The sequence below is a fragment of the Carettochelys insculpta genome, chromosome 1 (genome assembly GCF_033958435.1).
Source record: "Carettochelys insculpta isolate YL-2023 chromosome 1, ASM3395843v1, whole genome shotgun sequence".
NCBI lineage: Eukaryota > Metazoa > Chordata > Testudines > Carettochelyidae > Carettochelys > Carettochelys insculpta.
In genome coordinates this window covers 381,692,199-381,716,571 of record NC_134137.1, presented here as the reverse complement: position 1 = coordinate 381,716,571, position 24,373 = coordinate 381,692,199, and the positions used below count along the sequence as shown (strand labels likewise).

Genomic DNA, 24,373 nt, shown 5'->3' with positions numbered 1-24,373 from the left:
TTCTTTCAGCCTTTCTTCATAGGTCATGTTCTCTAGACCTTTGATCATTCTTGTTGCTCTTTTCTGGACCCTTTCCAATTTCTCCACATCTTTCTTGAACTGTGGTGCCCAGAACTGGACACAATACTCCAGCTGAGGCTTAACCAGTGCAGAGTAGAGCAGAAGAATGACTTCTCGTGTCTTGTTCACAACACACCTGTTAATGCATCCCAGAGTCATGTTTGGTTTTTTTGCAGCATCATCACACTATTGACTCATATTTAACCTGTGGTCCACTATAACCCCTAGATCCCTTTCTGCCATACTCCTTTAGTTAGGGTTGATCCTGTTTTGGGCAGGAGGCTGGACTCGATGACCTCCTGAAGTCTCTTCAAGCCCTGGGGTTCTGTGATTCTGTGAAAAATATGAATAAGGTAGATTGCTGAAGGTGGTTGAGTTGGTGGTTGAGGAATGTAGTTACTTTGATGAGTTTATGGTAGTACTGATATTTTCTAGGTTCTGCGTGCTACCTCATGGTCAATTCCTGGTTGTGAAGAGATGGCTTGTGTGTCTCAAGGACCCAGAGACCTGTGCCAGTGGGAGCTACAGCTCCTGGAAGGGTCACCCAAACTGGACAGGTCAAAGGGGTGGAGACCAGACAAATTTGGATCACCTCTCCCTGAGGTAAAAGAGGTTGGCTTAGGGTTAACCACTCTATCCATAAGAAAAAACAAAAGTTACAAAAACATCTACAAAGAAACCTACAAATACGTAAGTTTAGGGATATCAGTTTTTATGGTATATATACTAACACAGCTGTCTCTCTCTTATCATAAGTTTTGGGAGGCGTTGACAATCTGCTCAGATTGAGTATGAAGCATGGCAGGGAAACCAAAAGGAAACTTCTCCACAGATGACTCTTCTCTCACCCAGGACAACCACCCAGTTTGGTACATGGAATGTGCAGGCCATGTATCAAACAGGGAAGACAGCACAGATTGCAGCAGAGAGAAAATGGTACAAGCTTGCAGTTTTGGACTTGTGTGAGCTGAGATGGACACAATCTGGGCAACTACGCCTGGCAACAGGTGAAACCGTCATCTTTTCAGGGTGTGAAGAAGAGGGTGCACCGCATGCAGAAGGTGTGGGCTTTATGTTATCAAGTGAGTCATCTGGTGCTTTAATGGTGTGGACAGCAGTATCATCATGCATCATCACAGCCAGATTCTACACCAAAGTGCGAAAGCTACTAGTTGTACAATGTTATGCACCAACCGATGAAGCAGCAGAGGAATGTAAAACAGACTTCTCTCAGAAAGTACAAAGTGTGGTGAACCAGAAAGCAAAGGAAGATATCTTGATTTTGATGGGCAACTTCAATACAAAAATTCATCATCATCATCAATAACTGTGGGCTCAGCGCCCATTGGTGTCTGATGCCTCTCTCACTATTTCCTTCCAGCTTTCCCTGTCCAATGCAGAGTGGCTTAGTTTCTGTAGACTGGCTCCACACCAATCTACTACATCATCTATCCATTCTCTGTGGGGTCTGCCTCTCCTATTCAAACCATCCATTATGGCAAATACCAGGGTCTTGATTTTTTCATTCATCATTCTGCAAATATGCCCAAATAGTTGCCACTTCCGTTTTGTAACCTTCTGCAGCAGGTTGTCTTTCAGCTGTATCTTCCAACATAATTCCTCACTGGTGACCTTCTGCATCCATCCTATTCTCGGAATCTTTCTATAACAACTCCTTTCGAATGCCAATATTCTTCTTTTCGAATCTTTCGTTATCACCCATATCTCACATCCGTACAACGTGCTGCTGAATACACACGTTTTCAAGATGCCCAGCTTCATTCTTAAGCTAATTGCTTTGCTTTTCCAGATCTTATCCATCGCCTTCAAACTCGCTCTTGCTTTCGCTATTCTAGTCTCCCTTTCCTTCTTACAGTCTAGATCATACATTATGTGGCTCCCCAGATATGTGAACTTCTCTACGTTTTCTAGTTCAATACCATTGACGCTGATCTTCCTTCCTATTTCCTTATCTCCAAATACCATTGTTTTTGTTTTATCAATGTTCATAATCAGTCTGTATCGCTTCCCTTCTTCGTTTAACACCCACACCGTTCTCGCTAGCTTCTCCTCATCTTCCTCAATGATAACTATATCATCCGCGAACCTCAAGTTGTTAATTCTTTTCCCGTGCACAGATATCCCTACTACCTCTTCCTTGATCTAGTCCATCGCTCTCTCCAGATGTGCAATGAAGATACGTGGCGATATTGGATCTCCTTGTCTCATACCTCTTCTTGTTTTAAACCAACTTCCCAACTCCCCGCATGTTCTCACCGCTGCCTCCGCATTATCACTGACATCTTTCAACAACCGTATCATTCTGCTATCCACTCTGTATGACTCCAACACCGCCCAAGTCACTTTCTGATCTATACTGTCAAATGCCTTTTGAAAATCGAAGAAGCACATGTATACATTTTTGTTCTTTTGTCGAACTTTCTCTGCTATCAGTCTTAGTGCCAATATCTGCTGGATGGTACTTCTGTCTTTTCTGAACCCTGCTTGCTCGCCTGCTTTATGTTCTTCTATCTGCGATCTTAATGTCTCAGTCAGTGTCATCATCAGCACCTTACCTAGATGACTCGTTAGGGCAATCGTTCTGTAGTTCTTGCACTCCAGTGTATTTCCTTTCTTGGGTATTGTCACTAGCACAGATCTTGTCCATTCCTTAGGTGCCTTCCTGGCATGGAACTCTCAGTGGCTTCATGGCGGAGTTAAATATAAAAATTGCGGGCATAAATACGGACAGAGAACAAACCATGAGAAAAGAAGGCCTAGGCAACATGAATGAAAATGTAGAGCACTTTAGTGACTTTTGTTCCTTCAACAGATTGGTGATAGATGATAGTGGTTTTTCCAAACAAAATGATCCATAAGATCACGTGGGTTTCACTGGACCACCAGTCAGAAAACCACATTGATCACATCTGTATCAGCAGTTCTTTCAGAAGATCGATGCAGGATGCCCTCACTAACAGAGGAGCAGATATAGGTTAACATCACCATTTGGTCATGATAAAACTCAGGTTCAAGCTCCGGAGGTCCACCACAAAAGTGTCTGAGCTGGGACTGAGATTCAGCAGGAAGCAGCTGAAGGATTTGAGACAAGAGCCGGTTTCCAAGTGGAACTGTCCGATAGATGTGCACATCTGTCTAACCTCATCCCAAAAGATGCTACCATGGAACAAATTTGGGAACACACCAAAACAGCCTGGAGAGAGACCTGCAATAAAACATTGGGAAAGAGGACAAGGTGTCACAAAGAATGTATTATAGCAGAAATTCTGAGAAAAATGAAGGAACGAAAGGACAGAAAAACAGCAGTCAACAATAGCAAAACAAGAGCAGCCAAGGTAGAATCAGAGACTGTATTAGGAAGCAGACAAAGAAGTTAAAAAGATTGTAAAACGGGACAAGTAGAACTTTGTAGGAAACCTTGCACAACAAGCCGAACAAGCTGCAGGATGGAGAAACTTGAAAGAGCTCTATAACACCACATGGAAGCTAGCTGGGTGATGGCATACAGTGGATAAGCCAGTGCAGGATGAGGAGGGTGTGTGCTAACAAACCCAAGTGAGCAGCTCAGTAGATGGAAGGAACACTTTGAAGAGCTAATGAACCACGCAGCCCACATGGAACCTCCCAAATTACCACCTGCAAATTAACAGCAGCAGACTTACAAAAGGAGAAATCAGAAAAACCATTGCCCACGTGAAAAGCGGAAAAGCACCTGGTCCAGACAACATCCCCACAGAATCAAAGCAGGTAGTGAGACATAAGTCAACATGAGGTATACTTTATTTGGGAAAATTTGGGACACTGAGGAGATCCCACAAGACTGGAAACATGGCTGCCTTATCAAGCTTCCAAAAAAGGGTAACCTGAAAGAATGCAGGAATTGGAGAGGCATCGTGTTTCCGTCTAGTCCAGGGAAAGTGTTCAGTAGGGTTCTCTTGGCGAGAATGAAGACAGAAATCGATAGACAGCTCAGGGAAGAACCGGCCAGCTTCCGAAGGGAGAGATCCTATACTGACCAAATATCAACTGTCAGAGTGATCACAGAACAGTCACTCAAGTGGAACTCCCCCGCCCCACCGTACATAATGAGAACGCCTTTGTCAGCGTTGATAGGGACACTTTGTGGAAACTGCTGTAACACCTCAGCATCCTATCCAAAATGACTAACCTGATCCATTCAACGTACAAACCCTCGACATGCCAGACTGTTCACAATGGTGTCTTGACAGAACCCTTCAGCGTATTGTTGGGAGTGTGACAAAGGTGCCTATTGTCACTTTTCCTGTTCTTGATCACAATGGACTGGATTATGAGCAGGACAGCAGATGGCTGTCAACGAGGCATTCACTGGGCACTTCAAACGGCTAGAGGACGTTGATTTTGCTGATGACGTTGCCCTCCTTTCACACCAACATGAACACATGAAAGAAAAGGTCACAACACTGGACAAAACAGCCTCTGTGAGTGGACTGGGCATTAACAAGGGAAAAACCAAGACAGTGAGGCTCAACCAGTCCAACAACTCCACCATCACACTGGGAGGGGATGACCTGGAAGATGTGGAGCAGTTCACCTACTTGGGGAGTATTATGGGCAGAGATGGAGGAACAGATAAGGACATCAGTACCAGGATAGGAAAAGCAACAGCTGCATTCAAGACTTTCCATCCCATATGGAGCTCACAAATAATATCTGCAAAGACAAAACTGTGGATCTTCAACCCAGATGTGAAGAGTGTGCTGTTGTATGGATGTGAGACCTGGCGTACTAAAAAGTCTTCATATCACAAGCTACAGACATTCATAAACAGATGCCTGAGGTACATCCTTCACATCAAATTGCAAGACTGTCACAAATGAGGAGCCTTCAGACAGAGCAGGAGAAGAACCACTTGACGTTCAAATCAAAAGAGGAAAGTGGGGATGGCTAGGCCACACTTTCACAAAACCATCATCCAGCATAGTCCGTGGAGCTCTCACATGGAACTCAGAGGAAAGAGGAAGACCTCGGACAACATGGAGAAGATCTACTGAGACTGAAGGACAACAACTGGGGCACTCCTGGAGTCATCTGGAAGTTTTGTCCTGAGCCAGAATGAAGCGGAGGAGACTTGTAGATAACCTACGCTCCACTCGGAGTACAAGCGTTTAAGACAATGAATCAATTTCACTCTTCTTCTGTTTATATACACCTGCCTTCTTTTCAATTGCCCGGCCTGAGTGGACAGTTCCGTGTCACATGAGAGCTCTATATAACTATAGTGCATGCAACAGCAAAATAGGTCACTAAATGGAAATTGTGGTATGTCAAAACTGGGCTGTATACATGCCTATTATATATGGGTTTTCCATACTACAGTCATTGCTTGGTCTCAGCAGTGTGTCAATATTTGGCTCCTTGCCTGGTGGTTTCCATTAGAAGGAGACGTTGATGACAAAGTCAGGCATTCCTTTGGTGCCATCTTGTTTATTTACAAAAAAGATGCAAACCACAGGGGACAGTTTCCTTGCTCACAATTTCCAAGTCTCATCTCCAGCTAGTACTCTGCTTGTTCTCTTGGCTTTCTCCCAGAGCCGTGCTACCTGGGTGTGTCTGGCTCTTTGCTCACTTTCTGCTTTCTTTCATGCACACTCAGCTGCAACCAAATGAATGTGCTGCATTTTGAATCAGTTCCAAGGCAACCACTTGGACCACATGGCTCAGCTTCTACTCAATCTCTATCATGCTACTATGTGGGCCTTGAGCAGTGGCTTCTGTTGTCTCAGCTCTTACTAAACAGAGTACCTGATTGACTCCTCAGTTTGGAAGGTCTACACAGCAAAGTTATTTCAAAAGGGCAGCTGTTATTTTGAAATAGTTAACCTAGTGTCTACACAGTGCAGCTGCTATTGCAAAATAATTTTGAAATAGCTGTTGCAAAATAGCATCTGTGTAGACAGGGAATAGAGCCGATTTCAAAATAAGCCATAGTGTGTCCAATGGCTGTATTTCAAAATAGGCTCTGTGTGTGTAGACAGTGTATTTCGAAATAGCTGCCTTCTGTTCTGAAATGTATTTTTGTGTATAGGAGTATTATTTCAAAACAAGGTATTTCAGAATAGCTCGTCTGGAATAGCTTATTCCAGGAAAAAGCTGCTGTGTAGACTCCCTTAGACTGAATGAAATGTGACTAGCACTCGCATAAGTTTCCATCACATCTGTGATTGCCCATATATCAGACGCAGCTACTGTAGCCACTAGGTCTTTCCTTTCTTAGCTATTTGTAAAATTACATGCACATGTTTATGTACACACGCTTGAGCTGGTTGAAGGAATCTGTTCCCTTTGTCACAGAGATTTGGTTACAAAATATCCTTGCTAGTATTAAACAGAGATGGTCCTGCCTGTGGTTTCCATAACTGTCAGGGACAATATCCAATGCCAAGTCAGTCACCCAGCTTCACCCAGAGGAGCCTCTCCCTGGCTGCCCTGCCCCGAGGCTTGTTCCGGGACGCCTGGTGGAGTTTGACTGGGGGCAGTGTAACATGCCCTGGGATGAATATTAGGAAAACCTCCTCCCTTGTTGCTGCCCCGCTGATGAGACTCCATCGCTCCCCTCACTGAATCCCACCCTGCTTCCTGTAAGGCATCACACGCACCGCCTCTCGCGCCCGCACTGGAAGCAGCACAGCCGGAGTCTGCTTCCCCAAGCCCCCTCTTTACCCCAGCATGGGCTGTCCCTCTCTGGGTCTCCTGTGGTGTGGCCTTCTGGCCAAGGCCCAAAACAGCTCACTCCTCTTCTCATGTAACGGAAGGTCCATTGAAATTGCAACGCAGATGGCCTCATCGATAGCTTCTCCACCCCTTGGGCTCCAGTCACGTCCTCTGATTCTTGGCATCTTCTTCTGGCCTCTGCAGAGCTCGCTGTTGTCTTGGTTTCCTCTCTCGCTCTGATTCCATCAGTGCCTCCCTTCCCCAGTAGCTCTGGTGCATCTCTTGAGAAACTCCCTCTTCCTCCCTGTCAGGCCTCCCTGCTGCCAATGTACATCCTATCACTGCTGTAGACACAACAGTAGGCCCTGCCTCAGGGCTGTCCCCCACCTTGAGGTGTGCCCTGGACCCTGTGAGATCTTTCACCGGCAGGAGACTCCTGCCTTCTCTCTAGTCTCTCCCTCCCTCTGGACTTCCCAGCCCTGCTTGACGGAGTCCTGGCTGGGATGATTTAGTGGGGGTGGATCCTGCTTTGGGCAGGTGGCTGAACTAGACGATTTCCTGGGGTCCCTTCCAGCCGCAGGATTCTGAGTCCATCCTGACTCTCTCAGTAGCTGAGCCAGCCGGCAGTATGCCTGGGAAGGCCACTTGGCCTGTGTTATACTGGCCAGGCCTCTTTCTGGCTGACTTGCCCCAACTTAGTGCTGGGACAAAACTGGCTGTGGTGCTGTCCAGTACCAGCGGGGTGACGCAGTGGTGAACAGCGTGGCCCCTACGTCCCTGCTGCCCTGACCTCAGCTGTCTGCAGTGTGCGAGATCAGGCTGGCGGGGACAGTGTGGCGCATTCGATAATGGCATCCCCTGCGTGGGGTGACCCCACATGCCTCATGTCATGGTCACGCAAGCCGGGGCGGGCCGTGCAGTTCCCAGCAGTGCCAGACCAGCCTTCCTAGCCACTCCCCCTAGCCCACTGTGTGACCTCCTCCTCCGAGCCCTGTGCACCTCCAACCCTGCCTAACACCTGCCGGGCACATCCCTCATCGCTTTCATTTCCTTCTGCTGCTGCCATCCTGGTGCCTTCCCTCATGCTGCACCCTGCACACTTCCTTCCTGAAGTCCCCTCTCTCCACAGGCGCCTGCCGTTTCCCAGCAACACCCACATGGGGAAGAGGCCTGGTAACCAACGCCCCCTCCACTACCTCTTCCAGAGCAGCAGCATTGCTGCACCCTTGGCCTTCAAGGTGAGCCTGGTGTACGCTGCTGTCGGGCCTCCCTGCTGCCAACGTACATCTTACCAGTGCTTTTAGACACCACAAACCCTGCCTCTTGGCAGAGGGCCCATGCTGCCCCATCTAGCCTTATGGGTCTGTGCTTCAGATTCCCCTGAGCACCGTATGCAGTCCAGCCTGCAGCTCCCTACAAGTACTCTGTTATGTTTGCCTGAAAGATACGCTGTATTAAAGTCGCCTGTCTGCAGATACAGACCCAGCTTTCCAGGAGTAGATCACCTGCTGTGGTTGCCTCAAAGGGGTCGGCATTTCTTGTTGCAAGCCGACACCTCCAAAGTTAATTGAAGTTTCAGTGTTCTTGGTGGTGCTGTGGGAACACTGGATTGCGTCCATGAAAGCACTGAGTGCAGGAACCCTCCAACACTTGGAACCACTGTCTCCAGCCATCTGCACCCTGACGCCTTGGCTGCATGTGGGATGGCTCTGAGAAGCCTCTGTGGAAGTTCATGCCGCTGGGTTTTGCTGAGTTACTGGGCTCGTGGCTGAGCTGTCCTGTGTGCTGCTGTACTGCCTTGGATGTACAATCCAGCAGACTGTGCATTGAGGCTGTCACAGATCCCAGGAGAAAGAGAATCTTTGCTCCAGAAGTTGGCTTCTTTGGCACAAGCAGCATGGTGGTGTCATGCCCAGGCCCTGGCTGCCCTCTGCACTGAGGGCTTTCAGCACAGTGAAGGTTAATGACTCCTCAGCCCCTCACTCAAGCAACATCATGACTCATTTGAGCAGGACCAGAGGTTCGTTCTTCTGATGAGTCAGTGTAAGTGAGCTGCTTCCACAGCAGCAGAATAACAATGACTCTGCTTTGGGAAGTCCAGCCTGTTGTACAGGAATTGGCCACACGTACCCCCTGGGGCTGGCTGGGTAAACTTCAGGCCGTGGGCCTACAAACGCCTCCCTGCAGGAAGGCATGGACTTCATTCTGCTTCAGCATTGTAGATGTGAACAAGTCGTGATCACTTGTACCTTGTTGCTGTTAATTTTAGCTCTGTGATCAGTTCCTAATAAAGAATTCCCAGTTAGCAGCTCTACTTTGTGAGTTTGGAAATTGTCACCTGTCATGTAGGAATTCCAGCATATGTCACTCAGACTGAAATCCCCAGTGCTCAAACTGCTTCCTCTACCCCACCCACCCACCTCAGAGCTGGAAGGGACCTCAGGGGGTCATCTTGTCCAGTCCCTTGCCCTCTTGGCAGGATGAAGCACCTTCCTCCTGTTTGCCGTAGATCCTAAATGGCTCACTGAAAGGTTGAACTCACAGCCCTGGGTTTAGCAGGCTAATGCTCAAACCACTGAGCTATCATTCCACCCACCTGTTGTAGAGAGGTACTTAGGGCAGTGGTCGTTCTGTTCCCTACTGAACTTTGGGTGGAGGGCGGGTGGTGAGCAGACACTGACTAAAATCTCATCTTCTGCACGTTCTGTTAGGATGTTGAGCCATAAACACGTAAGGTCATTTTCTTCCAAGTTCTCAGTGGCTTGGAAACCACCATTGCCATTTTTGCCTTTCTGCATAGGTGTATTACCGTTGCTTTTAACTGTATAGTCACAGGACTCATCTCACGAGTCAAGGGAGGATAGATAGATACACAAAGAATGTTTCCTTCTTTCCAGAGAGGATCCTTTTTAATTCACAGCTGTTTGGAGCGATAGGTGATGTGTGGGGATGCACGGGGGCACGTGCACCCCAGCAGTGTCCTCCCTCACCCCCCACACACTCACCATCGGCGTCATACCACTTCTGATGAGTGCAGGGATAGTTCTGCCCCTCCCCTGCAGTGACACCCCCAGAGCAGGGCATGCTTCCTAGCTCACACTGCTTTCAAGCCGTGCCACTCCAGGAGAGGTGGGGGCCACCCCACAATCACCAGAAGTGGCAGGCAGGGTGGAGCAGGGGCAAGGAACAGCCGGAGGGCACGGATGGGGCAGGGCACATGGCCAGTGGTCCCCCTCCCAGGACCCACACACCGGTCACCTCTGTTCAGAGCTGCTCAGCAATTCAGCCAAGTCCTGGCGACCTAATCCCAATGCTGTTGCACAGCTAACATGCTGGGGGAGCTCACACTCGTGCCTGCACTCTGGCAGGATTTCCAAGCTAGGCACTCCTCCCATGCTGCCTGTGGGACTTGATTCAGTCGGTGTTCTCACTGCACATCTACCCCACTGCAGAGCCAGTTGGGAATGCGGGCGCTAGCTCTGTGTGTGAGCACCCAATAGCTCACAGCCAGGGCCCTCCCCAGGGAAGTGGGAGACAGTGGTCAGACCCACCCGCTAGTCAGTTAGTCACACCATGTGGACCAGCTTCCCCGGTGACACGGAGTGAGACCTGCCCTAACATCCCCAGTCTGGGGATCAGCACTCGCCTAGGGCCAGAAGAATCCCAAGCATTGTTACAGGCTGGGGACTGACTGGCTCAGCAGCAATACAGTGGAAAGGAGCCTAGCGGTTATGGTGGATGAAAGGCTGGATGTGAGTAAACGGTGGGCCCCTGTAGCCAAGAAGGCTAACGGCGTACGAGGGTGCATTAGGAGGAGCATTTTGAGCAGATCTAGAGAAGTGGTTATTCCCCTCTAATCGGCACTGGTGAGGCCACATCTGGAATATTGTGTCCAGTTTTGGGCCCCCCAGTATAAAAAGGATGTGGATTTGCTGGAGCAGGTTCAGTGGAGGGCAACAAAAATTATAAAGGGGCTGGAGCACAAGACCTATGAGGAGAGGCTGAGGGATTTGGGCTTGTTTAGTTTACAGAAGAGAAGACTTAGAGGTGATTTAATAGCAGCCTCCAACTTCCAGAAGGGGAGCTCTAAAAAGGAGGGTGAGAAACTGTTCTCAGTGGTGTCAGACGGCAGAACAAGGAGTAATGGTCTGAAGTTGAAGAGGGGGAGGTGTAGGTTGGATATTAGGAAAAACTACTTCCCCAGGCGGGTGGTGAAGCATTGGAATGTGTTGCCTAGAGAGGTGGTGGATTCTGCATCCCCTGAGGTTTTTAAGTCGTGCCTGGACAAGGTGCTGGCTGGGATGACTTAGGGGGGGTTGATCCTGCTTGAAGCAGGGGTCTGGAGTAGATGACCTCCTGAGGTCCCTTCCAGCCCTAGGATTTGTGATTCTAATGGGGGTGACCTGGGCTTATGGCCCTGCTGCTTGTGAGGTGGAGCAGGGATTTTTCACAGTGCAGGTGAAAGCCCAAACCACAGAACTGTTGGCTGTAACTGGGGCAGGTCTTACTCTGTTGTTTCCTGGGCAGAGCTGCCCTGTCGGAGGTGCTGAATTGCAGGAGAGGGGTGAGGATCAGTGAAAATAGGTGCTTCACCCCCCCACCCCCAGCTCCCTGGGAGCTTGTATCACCTTTGTGGGTCTGAGCCCTCTGCCCTGTGCCTTTCTTCTGCAATCCCCTCCCCTCCCCTCCCCTGGCAGGCTTGGCTGCCTTCCCACTCCACTGACAGCTTCTGAGACTCCTGACACACCCGTGCCATGCGTGGGGAGCCCCGGTGACCAGCGCAGGCAGAACAGCACAGTGGGACCTGGCCTTGCACTTTGGAAGTCCGCTTCATGAATCCAGTGCATGCTGCTCTCTGCTGCAGGGCTCCCAGCACTGCCTTGCCTCATGGCAGGTCGCGAGGGTCGATATGTGTGTGCGTGGGGAGTTCTCTGGCACTCCAGGGATTTATCAGCACCCTCAACTGATTTGTTTGCAAGCTGACATCACGCGCCCGTCCTCAGTCACTGCGGCGCGCGTTCGTTGTGAGTTTGTCATCGAAGGCTGGGGGCTGTGTCCTGTGCACTGCACTCAGTGCGTAGAGGCCCGTCCTGTTGTAAATCATCAGGGTGCTAACTGGGGATTCTCACAGCTGAGGCCTGCGCCACTGGAGTCATCTGTGTGACACCTTAACTTACAAAGGCAGGAGGAAAAACCCCTAGAAGTTGTTACACTGTGGGATCTGTGGCCTGTCTGCTTCCTCCTGTCCTGCAATGCCTGCAGAGCCACCACCTCCTGCACCTGTCAAACTCGCCTTCAGCAGAGGCGTCTCCTTGGGCTCCGCTGTCGCTCTGTGGCCAGCCAGCTGGTGTCTCTTGGTTTGGGCTGTAAGCTCCTTGGGCAGAGACAGCGCAGCGGTGTTTGTACCGCATGCTGTATGGAAGCGCAAGGCCACGTCTAGGGCTACTGGGGCACAGTGATATACAGACTAGTCGACAATAGAACTGCCACGACTAATAGATCGTATGGAATAGCTGGGGGTGTCAGGTGGGATTACAATCCCACTGGCATGAATTTGGGGCCACCTGCGTAACACTGGGCTTCACCCGTCTTGAGTAGCTCACCCTCCTGAGCTGTGGCTAACAAAGCTGTATAGCCATGCTACACCGCTCTGTGTGTGCGCGCGCGTGCACGCTTGCATGCGCTCCAGTCTCCTGCTGACTTCATTCAGACAGCAAGGGAATCAAATGTAGGGACTTGTGCTTCGCCAACCTGATGGTTTCCCCAGTGAGCTGAGACAGCTGTTCCACTGGTGCAGCTCACAGATACTCTTGTCCAGCCTGTTTAGTTTCGCTCGTTCCTTTTGACGATAAGGACGTTTCCACACCTAGTGCAGCTGCATCACCGTTCTGTCCCAGGAAGGTGTCAGCACTCGGAACGTTGCGAGTGCTCCTGGCTCTCCCAGCAGTTCATCTTTAGAAACCTTTGCCTTGGATTTTGGCTGTGTTTGTCCATGTCCTGGAAATGTGCTGCTGGATTAAAGCAAAGCTCTTGCACCTCCACCCGGCTTACAGTTTGTGTTTGTGGTTCAGCCCTCATAGGTGATAAACTCCTTTGTGGTGCAGCCAAACCTGGCAGGCCCAAATAACCACATCAGCATAGTCAAAAGGTGCCATGTGGTGTAAGACACACCCAGGCTGTTTTCTGTATTAGAGCCCTGCAGATCCACGGCTCTCTGCTGACCATTTCTGCACCTCGTGGCTCAGATGCATGGCCGATTTTGTGCCCGTGCTGGGCTGTGCTCAGCCTCAGTGTATCCACAGCCTGCTGGGGGCCTGACTGCCCACATGAGGAGCTCTGTGATCCAGCAAAGTGCGCTCCACATCTCAGGCCAGATGGTGCCTGGGTAATCAGGTCTGGTCAGTTCATACTGGAGCCTCTAGTGGGTTCATCAGCTCTTCCCGCAATACTGGCAGTGAAGACGGGTGTTCCTGAATCTCTTTGTATTGCCCTCTGGTACAGTTCTTCTGTTCGGCAGTACGTGACACTTCTAGCAGGAACGCCTCTGTTAAGGGTGTGGGACTGGCACACCCAAGCTGCTGTCAGGCACGGCTACGCTTGGGGCAGAATGCAAAGGGCCCCCTACTAATTTAAACAGTGGTCTGCAGTGGCTTGTGGCAGGGCAGATGCCATGTCACCAGCTTGGTGCCCACTCGTGCACCTTGAAGAGCAGCTCTTGGGATCCATTTCCCGCTTTCAATCCCAAATGCAGCTCTCATCTCGCCCCAGATCTGGCCCTCCGGTGCAGCTGTGATGGCAGTGGGTTGTGAACCAGCCACAAGGGAATGACTCCACTCCCGGATCAGCTGTGATCCTCGTTCCAGGCAGTAGAGGGCAGCAGCACACAGATCCAGCGCTTTGGAGATGGGTGCGCGTGCGTGTGTGCGTGTGCGCGTGCACGCACAGTGCATGCATCTGGGTGTGTTAAAGGAGGGTGTTTCTACTGCAGTGTGCATGCACGCGCTCAGTGTGCCTTTAGAGGTGTCTGAAATGCTTCCTTCTCCCGCTGGTGTGTGTGTCCCCTGAGGGGTTTACCGCTCTGCACAGCGCCTCCACCCTGGGTCTGGGTTTCTGCACTCTAGGTGTGTCAGCCTGACTGGCCACACACATGTGGCTGTGGATCTGGGGCTCCCCCATCCTTCTGGCTGGGCAGGCTCTTCCCGGTCAGTGTGTAAAACCCCCTGGCTGTGCTGCTGAGAGGCACTGGATTGCTGATTAATTCCCCTCTTATGTCAGACATGCGGCTCTGCTGGGAGGGATTTACAGGGCTGCATTTAAGCTCTTGTTCGCTGAGAGAATCTTTGTCTCTTCCCGTCCCTCTCCCTTCCCCCTTCCCCAGCTCCGAACATGTGCTGCCGTTTTCCTGCTGCAGGGGTCTCTGGTACTTGGGTGGGTTCAGAGCTTTGCAGTTGGTCCCCGTCCCCCCCGACCACTGCATATTTTCTCATTCTTCTCCTCTGGCTGCCATCGAGGACAGAGAGCAGCTTTGTTAGAAAGAACAATTACATGGAAGCCCCCCCGCCCCCTTTTTCTTTTTTAATGACAGATCGTTACATAGCAACGGGGGTGGGGGTATTTTAACAGAAGCTCAAAGCGTCAGGATGAGGAGATAAACTCTGTCATTCTTGCTCCCAGGAAACTTAACTAAAGAGCCACCTTTTCTTTTGTCAGGCTCCTGATTTTTATTCCTCACAGAGCCAGCAGGAAAGTCTCAACAGAGAGAAACCTCCCTGATGGCTGGCTGGCTGCCTCCTCCTGCACCTCCTCTGCTCAGGCGCCTGGCTCTTCAGTTACATGCTAAGGGCATCATTTAAAGGGAAGCCCAGGGTGGGATCAGTAAGCTCTCTGCATCCACATGCAGGTGACTGAGAGGGGGATCCGTGGGCAGAAGGGAGAGCCAGACGGCCAGGGCTGACCCCTGCCCACCCAGGGAGGGAAAGGAACGTTCGCCTTTTTGTTCTGACTGTGGGCGAGGGAGGGAGAGAGACTGTGCCCAGCTCCTTGCTGAGAGCGATGGTTGCTCTGAAGAGGTCTCCGTGTGAAAGGCAGAGAGGCCACCTGTGCCTGGCAGCATGGTGCTGAAATCTAACCCTAGCATCATTCTCTTGTGCTCTTTCCTGCCCAGTGACTACATCATCGAGGAGAAGACGGCCGTGCTGCAGAAGAGGGAGCATGAGGGATTCGGGTTTGTCTTGCGAGGGGCCAAAGGTAAGGGCTGGCTTATTTCGCTCTGGGCTGGGGCTGGGAGGGGAAATCGTCATATCTGTGGGGCCCTGCTCTGGCTGGCTGCACTGGTGTTACACAGTGCCAGCCTCTGGGCCCCTCTGCAGCTGGGCTCTTCGTGACTCTCCGTCCCTTTGTGGTCGTGCCCAGGAGCATTAGAGTTTAGCTCTGTTGCCGTGCATTGTCCATCCCCGGTATTCCATAGTAGATCTTGCACACTGGTATTTCTCTGCTACGCGCTGCATTGTGCAGAGAGCCCTGCATGCCGAGGGGTTACACCTTCTGCGTACTGCATGTGGACAGTGTGCAAGCCCTGTGCTCTGCATGCGTGATAGATGGCGAGTCCCTCCAAGAAGGGCCAGCGTGCAGCCCCAGCTCCCCATCTTGGCTGTTGGGACATAACTCCAGGCTGGGCGGGGGCAGGGGGAGTGGGGCGAGAACTGTGCTGGGGGTACCTCTGTTCCCACGCTGCTACTTGTGGCATTGTGCTATTTCCACAGTAGCCGCCCTGCCTGAGCAGGGTGTCCCGTGCTGGGGCCAAAGGGACCCCTCTGCTCCCCAAAGGCTGTCCTGGGGAATTCCTTGGCTCAGGCTGCCAGTGCATCTGGCCCGCGTTGTAGCTACTGTGGCTCAGATTACTAGGAATTGTTATCAGAAGGAATACCTCTGGGATGGAGAGTGAGTGAGCTCCTAGATTTGCATTGGACAGCCAGTGTCAGCCTGAACCTGGAGCATGCGGAGGGCAGGGTACTCGGAGGACAGAGGGTTATTTTTCCAGCAGTCTCAGGTTGAAAACTGGGACAGACCCGGCGGTGAAGTGCATTCCGGGGTCAGATCAGTGTAGGAGGATGTAGCCAACAGTGATGTCTGTCTGTGTCCCTCCTGCTGCACAGGAGGCGGACAGGTACCTGTAGGGAAGGGTTGGAGAGGGGCTGTGAGCTTTGCATAGGAGATCTGCTCTTTTCCAGCCCTTGCTGTGGGTGGAGATTGGTTTGATTTAGGTTTGAGCCCCATGAGTGATTTCTTCGTTGATTGCCTTTATCTCCATGTATCACAGAGGGTTTTGTGTGCAAGTGGGTGTGTCTCTCAGTACGTTTGTGCATCTGTTGGTCTGTCCATCCAGCTGTCCATCCCATTCATTTCTGATAGTCTGCCAACTGTGTCATGAAACTTCCCAGCACTCAGCATGGCGTCTCCCTTTCTCGCAGCTCCATTTGTGGTGGTGGAAGCTTACTACTGTACTGAGCAGGTTTTCCCCTGTCTCTCAGGCTTTCTCTTGTCCTCTCCTCTAGTTTGCATTTGTGTATTTTTGCATCTCCTGCTAGCTGGGAAGCAGACTCTGGGAAGATTAGACAATGACCATTTGGCTGTGGGACTCTGCAGCCAATGAGAGTTTGTGGGATTTGTGGTATAAATATGGCTTAGAGTCCAGCTGACTCTGGGGGCTGTATTGCTGCGGGGGCAGGCCGTGGGGAGGAATATGGCTCTGGAGGCCGCTTTGAGGGCTGGCTGTGGGGTGAAGGTCTCTGATTAGTGGGAGTGGCTGTGGCTCACTTGGGATCTCAGCACCCTCCCCTGGTCACAAGCTGTTAATTTGGGAGTCATCTTTGACTGCTCTCTCCTTCCCACCCTCTTCCCCCTCTTGGCACTACAGCCAAACCCCGCTGCTTCCTCTGCGGCATCCCTGCCTTCTCCTTTGCCAGTGCCAGAAACCTTGCCCATGTGCTGGTGCACCCAGCCTAGAGTGCAGCCTTCGTTGTGGGTAACCGACTCCCCTCTCCCACCTCTTATGTGAATGTAGAAAGCAAACAAGGCCCCTCTCTTCCTGGGCCCACCCATGTAACACACCGTTACCACCCTGAGTGCCAAGGGTGTTTCCAACCCCCCCAGAACGGCCTGTGCAGACACATCCACAGACCAGGCCTTGTATGGCCCCCCTCCCACCCTCCCCTGCAGCAGCCATAATGCTATTGTATTGATTTGGGACGCCTTGGGCTGGTGCTGGACAGACAAATGGAAACACGTGGGCCTGGGCCCTGCCTCAGGCACTTGGCTATCTAACGAAGACTCAGCAGTTAGATAAGTAAGGGACCCTTGCCAGCTATGTGATGAGGTCTAAGCCCTCTTGCTGGAAGGCAGCCCACAGCCCCTGGCAGGCAGAAGCAGCCCCACTGGTCAGGTTGTGCCCTACACGGGCTTTTCACTTTCCTGTGAAGCAGCTGGTCCTCAGTGCGAGGGGTGCTGGGATCCTGGGCTGAGCCAGTCGCTGACTGTCTCGCTCCTTCCTGTTCCTAGTGCTGCTGCTGAGTTCCTCTTCTTTTCCGTCTCCCCTCCTGGGTATGTGTCCAGCGCCAGGCTGTGCACTTGCATCAAACGAGCTGTGGGGAAACAAACGAAGCCCAAGCACAGATGTATGGCTAGTGCGATGCGTCCGCGGCAGAGGTCAGGGGGCGCCTGAGGGGGAGGATGGTGCCACAGTCAGGGTGCTCGCCTGGGGTCTGGAACCATGACACAGAGATTCCAAGGCCTAGTCTGACCTACACCTGACAGGCCCTAGAACTTCCCTTCCGCCCCACGGACACCCCGTGTGCCTTTGGGCCTGGCCTGTCTCTGTGTGCCTCACTCTTGTGCTGCAAGACAGGGGTCCTTCCCAGCCTCCCAGGGATGCTGTTGGATACATCTATGGCAGCAGATCGTGTGGTGGTGTGCATTACGGTGATGAAGGTGGCTTATTTTATTAGACTGTCTCTCCTTTACCCACTGGCCGCCGACAGTGTGCTCTTCATCTTTTGTGTAGAAGAAGCTCCAGGTTTGATATGTGACAGCTTGTGTTTGGTGGGGCTGCTGGGAGTAGCCACAGTCTTTTTTTTAAATTGGAGAGAGACATCTCCTAGAACTGGAAGGGACCTCGGGAAGTCATCTGGTCCAGTCCCCTTCCCTCTTGGCAGGACCAAGCACCATCCCTGATAGCTATTTGCCCCAATTGGCCTCCTCAAGGATTGAACTCACAACCCCGGGTTTAGCAGGCCAATGCTCAAACCACTGCACGAAGCAGCACTTTCTATTGTGGGAAGTGGGCAGGCTAGCAATGTAGAACCATTCAAAGCACAGCCCTCTCAGTCCTCAAACAGCAGCTTCAGGATTCCCGTAGTCAACTGTAGTCCCAGTGGAATTCCCTGGTCTGGCTTGTGACTAGAGCTCTGTGAGAAGGGGAGTGAGAGGGACTGTGGTAAATTCACCACCATGCTCTCTTTAATGGGGGCTCACACCTGAGCTTAGCTGAACCCCTTGGGCTCATGCTTTTGGCTCTGATTTGTCTTTGAGCCTTTGTCCAGAGGGGAGTAGAACAGATCTGTAGTGGGTGTGACCATGCCCACTTCATTCATCTCCACCTGTTCTGGGCACCCACCCTCTGTGTGGTCTCCCTTGGCATATGAGTCCTAGAAGGAAATAAATGCTGTGGCTGTCATAGGTTAAGTCCCACCTACCCTCTGGCATATCCCTGAGGTTCTTTGCATAGCTAGTGATTTGTCTGTTCTGGATTTGAAATTACTGAGATAAATTGCCCTGGGTGAGTTCCATTCTCACCAGCTCAAACTCTTCTGGGCATTTGCTGTGGATGTCACAACTTCCATGGCGACCTTTAGAGTTTCCTAGGTCATTTTAGGCTCAGCCATCCAAGTGATGCTGAAATGCCACACTCAGATCTGATCTTCGTGATGGGGCTGCTTGGTGGGAGATGAGAAAGTGCACATCACCTCTTCCTGCACACCCCGACCTATGCTAGGCTGAGGTCAAGAACTCCCCTCATGCCTGCAGAGATGGAGGTACTAGTCCAGGGGTGGGCAATAAGTGGCCCACAGGACAGAGGCAGTTCACCAGGGTTAGCCCTTGGTAGGCTGTTGACTCCCTATTTACCTGTATGTTCACAGGTAAGGCTGCTTGCAACTCCCATTGGCCATGGATTGCCATTTTCAGACAATGGGAGCTGTGGGAGGCAGCCCAGATGGCAACACTGCTTACTACAGCTCCCATTGGCGGGAACAACAATCTGTGGCCAACAAAAGCCTCGTGTGGCCAATGGGAGCCAGGAAGTGAGAGCTGCAAGCACAGATAAACAAAGCACTGGAGGCCCACCAGGGGCTAACCCTGGTGAACCACCTGTGGCTTATTTCCCATCTGCGTACTAGTCCAAGTGCCAGCCTGGGAGGCTGATGGACACAGACAGATTCCAGATGTCCCTAAGGCTATGTCTAGACTTCTGGCAAGGGGTGTGATTCTCTTCCTTGTGTGCACATGCTTTTATGGGGCTAGCGTAAGTACAAATAGCAGCATGTCCCCTGTAGCTTCCACAGCAGCAGAGACCCATCTTAACAATGGTGAGTAGATACCCAGCAGGCTCAGACTGGTTTGTACTTGGCATGGTTAAGCAATGGCACTGCAAATACACTGCTCTTCATATTCATGTTCACTTGTCGATGAGCACAAATACACTTATGTGCCTGTGAGCAAGACACCTCTCTAGCTCATAGCATAGCCCTAACCTCAGGCAAGAGTTACTGCTACTCTCCCACAGAACCACTGCGTCCATGGGTTAACAGAGGAAAATTACTTTGTCCTGTTCAAGGTGGGGTCTGCATAGTCTCCCATCTCATCTAAGCTTCCTGTGAGAGCAAAGTTCATTAGAGCCACTCACCTCCCTGCCTCCTGTTCTGAATCGCGTGAGGGCAGAGAAGTGGGATGCCTGAAAGTGCAGCGAGCTCAGAATTGGTTCACTTCAATTCATGACCTCCCTCATTTTCTTCTTCTGCCCTTTTAGGGCCTCTTGTTGTGTGTTTGTGGTGTGTCTGTCAGCTTTCCTTTTGCAACAAGGAACACAAATCATGAGAGAGAAGTCAAGCAAAGGCACCTCTGTGTTACAGATTTTGTACAGACCAACAGTAACCAGGAGGCACCCTCAGATCTCTTCTGACCCAGGGAGGCTTGTCAAGCCCAGTTCTTCTTCGAGTGATTGCTCATGTGCATTTGAAGTTGGGCATCCTTTATGGCATACTGGGCCAGAGTCCCTATCCAGCACATCTACAAGATGCCTTTTTGAGTAGATACCAAATTTTGAATAGTGTTCGGTGCATGAGTGATACAGGAGGGAAGGCGTAGAGCAGAGGGCCCAACCAGTGAATGCTGAAGGCATCTTGCAGATGTCCTGGGTAGGGACTCTCGCCCAGTATGCCATAGAGGATGCCCAACTTGGGATGGACATGAGCAACACATCTGAAAGAAAACCAGTTACAGGACAGGTAACTGTCTTTTCTCTCTGCCACTTACTGTGCCATTGGCACTGGCTTTGGAGAACCACTTGCCAAAATGGTACTGTGTTCAGCTAAAGCACTAGCCAGGTGCCCAGTCTCATCTGGCCAGCCAAGTTCACTGCCGGTGATGAAACAACCCACGGCTCTGTGCCCAGCACATGCAGCTCCTAGATGCTGGGGCGATGCTGGGACCCTCTGTCTTTCTGCACCAGCTGAACTCAGCGCTGGGTTTCAGGTGTTATGGCGGGGGGGGGGGGCGCTGCCAAGGCATGTGCTGCTCCCAAGAATATCCAGATGATTTTCATGTTGAACTTCAATTTGAGTGACACATGCTGGAAATCTCATGGTGCCAGCCTGGTAAAACACCCTGGGTATGTCTACTCAGCAAAGCTATTTCAAAATAACAGCCCTTATTTTGAAATAACTTCGTTAGCATCTGTGCTTTGCAACCACTACTTCAAAATCATTTCAAAATAGCATTTGGCTTATTTTGAAATAGGTTAACCTCATTCCATGAGAAACAGCACCTATTTTGACCTATTTAGAGATAAGCCATAGTGTATCCAATGACTCTGTTTCGAAATAGGCTCTATTATGTGTAAACACTCTGTTTAGCTGAGGGCTATTTTGTGTGTAGCAGTGTTATTTCAAAATAAACTATTTCAGAATAGCTCTTTCAGAATAGCTTATTTGAAATAAGGCTGCTGTGTAGACTTACCCTCAGGCTGTGTCTGTACTACAGCGATCTTTCAAAAGATGATCTTCGAAAAGAGTGCGTCCACACACAAAAAAGTGGATTGGGAAAGATCGATCCGCTCTTTTGATGGAGAGCATCCATACAGTCCCCACTCTTTCGAAAGAATGGGTCAGGGATTGAAAAATCCGGTGCCATGTATTTTGTTGACAGAAGCTGTTGACAGAAAAGCTGTGTTGAAGCTCCAGGGGCCCTTTTCTTGACAGAGTAGATCAAAAGATCAATCCAGTTTTATGTGTAGATGTGATCTGTCATCAGATGTTTTGTAGGAACATCTCTTCCAACAGTAACTTCTGTAGACAGATGCTTCTAATGTAGACATAGCCTATAGCTAACAATTTCCTAACTCAGAGAGTGCTGCTGCCAGCATAAGGGAATCCTTGGTTAGACCTTGTCTTAACAGATAAAGAGAACCTAATCGCAGAACTAAAAATTAATCGTAGATTTGCAAGTAATCGTTACTTGGTCATTTCTGTAATGCACACGCACACGCACACTCTCTGAGCTTTTACAGCCAATTTCATAAAGCTGAAAGAAACCAGGAGACAGATCAGCCAGGAAGAAGAATGTAATCAGAAAAATGTGAGTGAGAGTTGAAATCACTTAAGAGCCTAAATGGCACAATCAAGGAAGGCCACGCTAGTTTTAAAAAGCAGACTGTTCTAGAGGGGAAAAGAAGGCAGGTGCACATAAACAGAAGAAGAGTGAAATTGATTCGTCATCTTAAACGCTTGTACTCCGAGTGGAGCATAGGTCATCTGCAAGTCTCCTCCACTTCATTCTGGCTCAGGACAAAACTTCCAGATGACTCCAGGAGTGCCCCAGTTGTTGTCCTTCAGTCCCAGTAGATCTTCTCCATGTTGTCCAAGGTCTTCCTCTTTTGCGTTTTCCTTGCGAGTTCCATGTGAGAGCTTCACGGACTATGCTGGATGATGGTTTCCTTAGAGTGTGGCCTAGCCACCCCCACTTTCCTCTCTGGATTTAAACGTCAAGTGATTCTTGTCCTGCTCTGCTCCAAAGCTCCTCATTTGTGACCAAGTCTTGCCATTTGACTCCAAAGATGTACCTCAGGCATCTGTTTATGAATGTCTGTAGCTTGTGATTTGAAGACTTTCAGTGTGCCAGGTCTCACATGCATACAAGAGCACACTCTTCACATCTGGGTTGAAGATCAACAGTTTCATCTTCACAAATATTGTTTGTGAGCTCCATAGGGGACAGAGAGTCTTCAATGCCCTATTCCTGTCCTGGCAGTTAATAAGTTTGGATGGGATGCCACGGTGTTGCAGCAGTTTCCACAAAGTGTCTCTATCAATGCTGTCACAGGTTTTCTTCAAAGTCTATGGAAGTTATGGAGGGGGCACAGTTCCACTCAAGCTGCTGTTCTATGATCACTCTGAAGCTGCTTCTACACTCTCCCTCCCGTCGGAAGGGGCAGGGTAATGAGGCAATTCAAAGCAGGCTAGTGAGGTGCTCACGTGCATATTCAGCACCTCGTTAGCATAATAGCAGCCGTGCAAACTTCAAAAAGCAGACTTCGAATTGCAGAGTGACAGTGAAGATGAGGGAAGCTTCAAAATAAGCATCCCACTTTGACATTCCCTTACTCCCACAGCACTAGATCGGATTAAGGGAATGTCGAAGTGGGGCGCTTATTTTGAAGCTGCCCCATCTACACTGTCAATCTGCAATTCAAAGTCTGCACTTCAAAATTTGCACAGCTGCCACTATGCTAATGAGGTGCTGAATATGCATGTTAGCACCTCATTAGCCTGCTTTGAATTGCCTCATTACCATGCCCCTTGCAATGTGATGGGGTGAGTGTGGAAGCAGCCTGAGAGTTGTTGTTTGGTCACTGCAAGACCTCTCCCTTTGGAAGCTGGTCTGTTCTTCGCTGAGCTGTCTATCAATTTCTGTCTTCATTCTCGCCAAGTGAATCCTACTGAACGCTTTTCCTGGAGCAGACAGTAAGATGAGGCCCCTCCAGTTCTGGCATTCCTTCAGGTTGGGAGCTTTAGGAGCTCAATACGGTAGCAATGTTTCCAGTCTTGTGGGATCTCTTCGTGTCCCAAATAAAGTATGCCTCATGTTGACTGATGTCTTGACCTGCCTCGATTGCTTCTGCAGGGATTTAGTCTGGACCAGGCACTTTTCTGCTCTTGAGATGCACAATGGCTTTCCTGATTTCTTCTTTTGTAGGTCTGTTGCTGTGAATTTGGTGAGGTGATAACTCTGGAGGTTCAGGTTCAGGGTGCTTCATTAGCTCTTCAAAGTGTTCCTTCCATCTCCTGAGCTACTTGCTTGGGTTTGTGTGATGGAGGGCGGGGAGTGCATGTGTGAGTCAGGCTGGATGTGAGAGACAAGCAGAGCAGCTCCCGGTGGCTAAGGATGACCCTGGGGCTACAACTGGCAGGTAACACCTCTGCCCTGAACAAAGAGGAGGGAGGAGCCGAGCTGGGTTTTGAATCGGGGGAGGCAGTTAGGAAGCGGGGGAAAGAGGAGCTGGAAGGCAGCCAGCCTGAGGAGGGGGAAAGCTACACCCCAGAGGGGCACCCCTCGGGGTCTTCTCCCCAGGACGGGTTCGAAGGACTGTCTCTGGCTGCTGTGCTGTCGCTTCTGTGAGAAACTGGGCATCTGTTGCCTAATAAACCTCCTGTTGTACCTGCTGAGTGAGAGTCACTCCTGCCAGCAGACGGGGTGCAGTGCAGGGGGACCCCTGAACCCCATCACAATTTGTTAGCACACGCCCCTCCTTATCCTGCACTGGCTGATCCACTGTATGCCATGACCCAGCTAGCTTCCGCTTGGTGTTACAGAGCTCTTACATGTTTACCTATCCTGCAGCTTGTTCGGCTTGCTGGGCAAGGTTTTCCACAAAGCTCTAGTTGTCCTGTTTTGCAGCCTTCTTGACTTCTTTGTTGGCCCGTAAATACAGACTCTGAGCTTCCCCCTTGTCTGCTCTCGTTTTACTGTTGTTGGTTGCTGTTTTCCTGTCCTTTCCTTCCTTCAGTTTTCTCACCCAGGACAACCACCTAGTTTGGTACATGGAACCTTCAGACCATGTATCAAGTGGCGAAGACAGCACAGATTGCAGTAGAGATTGAACAGTTTTGAGCTCGTGTGAGACAAGATGGACACAATCGAGACAGCTGCGCCTGGCAACCAGGGAAACCCTCATCTTCTGAGGACAAGAAGAGGGCTCACCATACGCAGAAGGTGTGGGCTTGATATCAAGAGAGGTATCTGGTGCTTTAATGAAGTGGTCAGCAGTATC

At 50.4% G+C, this 24,373-nt stretch overlaps 1 protein-coding gene across 6 annotated transcripts in view; it reads left to right on the top strand.

Moving 5' to 3' along the window:
* Nucleotides 1–24,373, top strand: part of SHANK3 (SH3 and multiple ankyrin repeat domains 3) — an 857,838-nt gene that overhangs the window by 714,843 nt on the left and 118,622 nt on the right. For all 6 annotated transcript variants that reach the window (XR_012642513.1, XR_012642514.1, XM_074976815.1 and 3 more), the window contains exon 16: nt 14,939–15,021. Coding sequence is in view for 4 of the 6 variants with exons in the window: in XM_074976815.1 (XP_074832916.1) it covers nt 14,939–15,021 (83 nt within the window). In the remaining 2 variants the exon portion in view is untranslated. The remainder of the gene's footprint in view (nt 1–14,938; nt 15,022–24,373) is intronic.